Source organism: Sinocyclocheilus grahami, unplaced genomic scaffold, assembly GCF_001515645.1.
Source record: "Sinocyclocheilus grahami isolate Dianchi unplaced genomic scaffold, SAMN03320097.WGS_v1.1 scaffold126.1, whole genome shotgun sequence".
NCBI lineage: Eukaryota > Metazoa > Chordata > Actinopteri > Cypriniformes > Cyprinidae > Sinocyclocheilus > Sinocyclocheilus grahami.
Window position 1 is genome coordinate 4,402,337 of NW_015505305.1, and position 6,841 is coordinate 4,409,177.

Consider the following 6,841-nt stretch of genomic DNA (forward strand, 5'->3'; position numbering starts at 1 on the left):
CACGCGCTGCTTGTATTGCAGTGGAATATGAATCTACTGAATATACAGACAGAGAGGAAAATATTGCCGGCAAGATGACATCAGATTTTTCAGATGAGGGTCTTGCGTCCTGACGCGCATGCGCACAAGCTGCGCATTCCTCCAGTCATTCGCATTGTTATTAATAATGTCACGAATCGTGACGGTAACAGTTAGACATGTTAGTGTAGGGTAGCCTACATGAAGCATTAAAGGATTCATTATTACCACAAAATCAAAAAAGGTATCTGTAGTCTACATATGCACATTAATAACATCGATATTAACACTGCCAGAGAAAAATCACTTCACATAAATTGCAACATGAAAGGAATTCCATGTTTCCACTGCTTTTTTGGATTGATTTATTGGGCATTTGGTGTTCAGGACATAATACAACACAATGCATTGCAATGCAAAGCAAAGCAGTAGGCTACAACACAATGCAATACAGTTCAGTGGGATGCAATACAATGCAGAGTAATGCAATACAAAACTGTTCAATAAAACGTTATTAATGATTGATGTAGAGGAAAACGTGCAACATTGTAGCTAAATGTTTGCTAACTAGTCCATTTAAAAAACTTCGATAGGCTACATAATACTGCATTCTTACTGTAAAGGCTCACAGTGGTCCAATTCACAAACACCGATGATTTTAGTAAAAACTCCTTTCTCGTCTGCTATCCCGTGAATAAAACTTAAGCTATAAAATCTCAAAGGTCTAAAAAGTCTCAATTGCTTCTCCTAGACAGCAATGAGATTATTTTTTCTGATTTGTTTGTTTTATTTCCCCCCCAAAAATCGCATATATTTTGAAACCTGAATAAGAACTCCCATTAAAAAGTCTCATGAGCTATGAATCATCCTCTGAGCAATAACATTTCCTCCTGTTTAGTTTATCACCAACAAATAAATGTTACATTTATTGATTAGGCTACGATTGTAACATTTCAATATTTATTTTTCATGGAGTAACGCAATATTGTAATGCATTACTTTTAAAAGTAACTTTCCCCAACACTGATCCTGACCATTAAAATAGAATTGTCATCTCATTCTGATCTCAGTTCAGTGAAATGCGGTACAATGCAATATACAGCAGAGCACAATGCAGTGCAAAGCAATACAAAACGGTTCAATAAAACGTTATTAACTGCTATGCGTATGGATGACGCATGCGCGCACGCTTAATATACAGAACCGGCTTTCTTTCAGGACGATATACGCGTTTATTTAAGTGCTCTCATGTTTGGGACAACTTGGTTCGCGCTGTGTTATTGCAGCAGATCGCTCTCCGCAATTTTTCAGATTTGTTTTTCCATCCCAAAAAAAAAAAAAAAAAAGGCTACTGTTACTTTAAACTGACGTCACCAAGTGCACAGCGTTGCCTACAAACCAGATTAATTCATAGTAAAATACAGCCGGTCATTATGGCATAGTAAGCACATTCAGAGTCATAACAAAACTTCGGTGTTGTGGTTTATTTTGCCATAAAGACAAAAAGGTTTCTTCTATTTAAAATTAATTCCAGTGCCATCAATCTTGCAACAGCGTTTCTTATGTCACGTAAAGAAACAAAACCCTACAGGTGTGTGTCCTGCCATCAGAGAGGTGAAGTGGACAGAGGCAGGCAGTGGACTGTTCTTAATGTTCTGATGCCGTTATAAAGTCAAACTGGCAAAGGTAGGACTCTATTTCACTGTGTCTCTGCATCATCCCATCTCTGGCTTTATAGAGATACAGCACTGCGCAGCCTCTCAGATACTAAATATGCATATAATTTTGATGTATTATTTAAACAAATGAATGTTAAACAATAATAATACACTGATTTGTGTTAACAAGACATGCTGAATTTATTAAAAAAAAGATGAATGTTGTGGAAAATATGGGATTTTCCTTGGCTATTTTGACTTAAAATTGTTAAAGAAGGTTATGTTTGTCATTAGTTCGGTGTACAAACAGTAAGACAAAAAAAAATCAAAACATGTTAAAAACATGTCCCTTATGTGGTAGTGTCACAAAGTTAACTATTAATTGTACTGTACTTACTGTATGCAGAGCTGGATATCAATATCCAGTGTGAACAATCATGGGATGCTGCTAACCTTAATACAGGGGCCCCAAAAAGTAAACACTTAAGATACACTTAAAAGTGTTTGAATTCCGTTGCACAAAGTATAGATAAAGTGGCATCTGGAAACAAATTATGCAAAAGCTTTTATTAGAACTAACTTAAGATTCCTTACTAATCTGATGGTCTGAAGGTGAATTTAAGTTCTTCTCAAGTTCACACAGGAGTCCTAGCAGAGTAACCACCACAGGTTTAGTTTATCACATTAACTATGCACATGCTCCACTAACATTTCACGGCCAAGAAGTGTCCACATCATTTTGTTTACATTTTTAACAGCAGTGTTGTTTTATAATTTGAAAGCTACAGCAGCAAGTCTTTTGTTTGTGAAATGTTTGCTTGAAAAGTGTGCTTGTGCTATTTTGTATTTATTTATTTTTAAAAATGCACCTTGTTTTATATATTTTGTTTTGTTATATAATTGACATTCAGACATTTTTATGTTTGGATTATTTGTCCAAATACAGTATTTGTTTCTTCATCAGAACCGATTTGGAGAAATGTAGGATTACATCACTTGTTCAAAAATGGATCCTCTGCAGTGAATGGGTGCCATCAGAGTGAGAGTCCAAACAGCTGATAAAAACATCACAATAATCCACAAGTAATCCACACGACTCCAGTCCATCAATTAACATCTTGTGAAGTGAAAAGATGCGTGTTTGTAAGACACAACTCCATCATTTAGGCATTTTAAGTTTAAACCGCTAATTCTGGAGAAAATACTAGTTCATAATCCATAATAACACTTCCTTCAGCTAGTGAAAAAGACCATCCCCTGTAGTCCTCTTACATCAAAGTCTACCAACATTGTTTGGAACTGTTTTGGACTGTTTTTGCTTGTAAATGGTGCTTGATCTGTGCATATTTCTCTCCTGATTCAGACAAGACAACTTTTTCACTGGACAAAGTAGTATAGAGTATAACCTGTATGTATGCATAGAGGACTCATATTTTAGCTAGAAGCAGTGGTTTGAAGTTAAAAATGTCTTATCAATGGCTTTGTTTATTATAAACATGCAGCTTTTCACTTCAAAAGATGTTAACTGGAGTTGTGTTGGTTATTACTTGTGGATTATTGTGATGTTTTTATCAGCTGTTTGGACTCTTATTCTGACGGCACCCATTCACTGGATCCATTGGTGAGCAAGTAATGCTAAATTTCTCCAAATCTGTTCTGATGAAGAAACAAATACTGTATTTGGACAAATGCAAACAAACAAACTCATGTACATCTTGAATGGCCTGAGAGGGTGAGTACATTTTCATTTTAGGGTGAACTATAAATATTTTTAACCCTTGAAACATGCTTTTGCGGTGTTATCTGAAAGCAGGTAATGCCAGCAAATTCTGTCTGCATATGTCACTTCATCGGTTCTCTTATTTATTCTTTTTTTTTTTAATACAGCACTTTCCACAAGCTCAGGGATGCTTTTTATTTAAACATTACTCTCTTGAAATAGTGACCTTGGTGGATACAAGTGGCAAAATAAAAAGTGCTTTTATAAACTTTTAGAAACCATGAAGTCTAATTTAAGTTTGTGAACTCTTATGTTTTTTCTCAAACTTTTTATTTAAAGATGTCGGAAAAATTAATCTTGCTGTGAAGTCTACTTTGAGAAAATATCTGAATATCTTAAGAATGTACCTTCCTATTCTGAACACAGCAGGTGCGACCATCAAAAGATGATCACTAGTGCCACCCAGTGGTTTCTGCTGTTTACATTTTCCCCACTGAACTCAATTCTCTTTCTTTCAGGCATCAAAGTTAATGGAAAAAATGACTGATTTAAAAAGTCGCAAGGAGTTCTACAAAGATCTCACTGTGGAGGTAAGAAACCAAATAAATGTCATATACACAGACCTGCATATTAATGACAAAGTTACTTTTTTTGTGACCTTGAAGCCTGTACACGGTGTAAATAAGTGAAGAAAGACAGCTGGCTTAGTGTGAATTTATCTTTTCTTACCTGTGAATCCTTCAGAGACATTTCAGTTCATGAAACATATTTTGCTCTTGACTCTTTTCAGTGGAAACATTATTTGGCTTCAACATAAAAATAAAAACACATGGGGGAAAATGACAAGTTAGACAAGATTTTTGATGACTAGAGCTGAAAGCGATAAAGGTTGTTTAAACAGGGTCGATTTTCACAATGAAGATCTCTAATAGTATCATAATCGGCTTCATATGAAAGAGGAGCATCAACGACTTGCTAAATGTGTGAACTGAACCTCCTCTGTCCATCCTTACATTTAGCAGTGTTTGCTGAATACAACTAGACTGCAATTAAAGGCACTTACAGTTTGACAAGCAAACTTCTTGCACAGTTAGTATCCAGTGGCCAGATTACTTTGAAAGCTTGTTCTAATGCTTGAGGGATTTTCTTCTTTGAGGCCTTTCCTTTCTTACCCTTAAATTGCAGCTTAAAAGCATGATGAGTGCATTGAAAAGTGCTATTTTGGGTATTGCTATTTTGATTGGTGTTGAGGGATGCTTTTGTGTGCTTCTGTAGTCAAAACACATTAAACTACCACAGTTCAAAAGTTTGCGTCGATAAGATTTTTTAAATCTTATTGAAAGAAGTCTCTCATGCTCGCCAAGGCTGCATTTATTTACAAAATTTCAGTAAAAATGCTATAGTATCATATTTGTATATTTTAAAATGTAATTTATTCCTGTGATGCTAAGCTAAGTTTTCAGTATCATTACTCCAGTCTTCAGTGTCACATGATCCTTCAGAAACCATCCTAATATGCCGATTTCCTGCTCGGGAAACATTATTATTATTAACATTTCTTATTATTATTGTGGAAACTGTGTTTTGTCAGGATTCTTTGAATAGAAAATTCAAAAGAAAAGCCTTTATTTGAAATATGAATATTTTGTGACATTATAAATGTGTTTACTGTCACTTTTGATCAATTAAATGGGTTGTTGCTGAATAAAAGTATGAATTTATTTTAAGCTTTACTTACAATATATAGCACTTTTCCCAGCTCAAGGACACTTAATTAACTCAAATCGGGGAAACTTGATGGGAAAGACTGATAATTTAGAAAGGTAATAGCACTTTAGCAAGTAACTTTTATGTCCATGGCACAACAGATTAGTTATGTATCAAATTGTAAAACTTTTGAGCAATATTAATAGTTAAGCTTGTCTTAACAGCTCTACTATGCATGTTACTTGTGTTAATGCAGTACACCATGAAAAAAAAGTGCCTTCAGAGGTACAAAAGCTTGTCATTGTGCCAGTACCCTCAAAGGTACACCTTTGTACATTTTCTACCCCTAAAAGTTGCATTTTATTATTTTAAGGATGCATACAAGTACTATACTGTAAAGGAATAGTTCACCCAAAAATGAAGATTTGCTGAAAATATACTCACTCTCAGGCCATTCAAGATGTAGATTTGTTTTTCTTCATCGGAACAGATTTGGAGAAATGTAACATTACATCACTTGCTCACCAATGGATCCTCTGCAGTGAATGGGTGCCGTCAGAATGAGAGTCCAAACAGCCGAAACATCACAATAATCCACACGACTCCAGTCCATCATTTAAGTGAAAAGCTCCATGTTTGTAAGAAATAAATCCCATTCACTGCAGAGGACCCATTGGTGAGCAAGTAATGTAATGTACAATTTTTCCAAATCTGTTCCGATGAAGAAACAAACTCATCTACATCTTGAATGGCATGAGGGTGAATACATTTTCAGCCAACTTTCATTTTTGGGTGAACTATTCCTTTTAGGTACTAATATAACTTTTTTTTTCAGTAGACAAGGCACAAAAGTGATTGACAAGCTAATGATACACTTTTTACACATTTTGTCTGCCAGTAAATTACAGATGTACATCAGTAAGTCTCTGGATTGAGTTGAGGAAGAGAGTACACAGTAGCGTTCAGCTGCAGAGGGGGGTGTTATATAGGAGGTGTTTAACTTTCCACTGCAGTACTGATGTGAGTGGGCCAGACTAATGTTCACTGAGATCCCAGTGCCTCCACAGAGTTCTATCAATGCTTTAACAACCAGAGATGCAGTACTATTCAGACCTAAAGGCACAGAAAATCTTCTTAGCACAGTAATTCACTGATGTATTGCAAAAATACTGCATATTTGGCCATCACAAAGGCTCTTCTAGACGTGAATTAGAAAGATTTAATACATTCAATTGGCTCTTTATGTTTAATGCATTTATGCAAGTCACCCATTCCCCTGCATATATCTGTAAAGATTGTTATTCAGGAAAACAGATGCATTGTACTGTATAGTTACTGAATGCATATAGGTATTGGATTATTTATTATAATTTCAGATCCCGCTGCACTTTTCATTAATCTTGAAAAAATGTATCACAGTTTTGACCAAAATATTTTAAGCAGCACAACGGTTTTTAACATTGATAATAATAAGAAATATTTCTTGAGCACCAAATCAGCATTTTAGAATGATTTCTGAAAGATCGTGTGACACTGAAGACTGGAGTAATTATGCTGAAAATTCAGCTTTGGATCACAGGAATAAATTACATTTTAAAATATGTTGCAATAGAAAACAGTTTTTTAGATTGTAATAATATTTCAGATCATTACTGTTTTTGTACTGCATTTCCGTGCCCCAAACCTTTGGTCAGTGTATTTATATATGATGTGTGTGTGTGTGTGTGTGTGTGTGTGT

General features: G+C 35.1%; 1 protein-coding gene across 3 annotated transcripts in view; it reads left to right on the forward strand.

The window, feature by feature from the left end:
* The first annotated feature begins 1,661 nt into the window (after positions 1 to 1,661).
* Positions 1,662 to 6,841, forward strand: part of LOC107590275 (phospholipid phosphatase-related protein type 5-like) — a 53,503-nt gene continuing 48,323 nt past the window's right edge. For all 3 annotated transcript variants that reach the window (XM_016278977.1, XM_016278975.1, XM_016278976.1), the window contains exons 1-2: positions 1,662 to 1,704; positions 3,915 to 3,986. In XM_016278977.1, the coding sequence (XP_016134463.1) occupies positions 3,927 to 3,986 (60 nt within the window). In that variant the 5' untranslated portion in view covers positions 1,662 to 1,704; positions 3,915 to 3,926. The remainder of the gene's footprint in view (positions 1,705 to 3,914; positions 3,987 to 6,841) is intronic.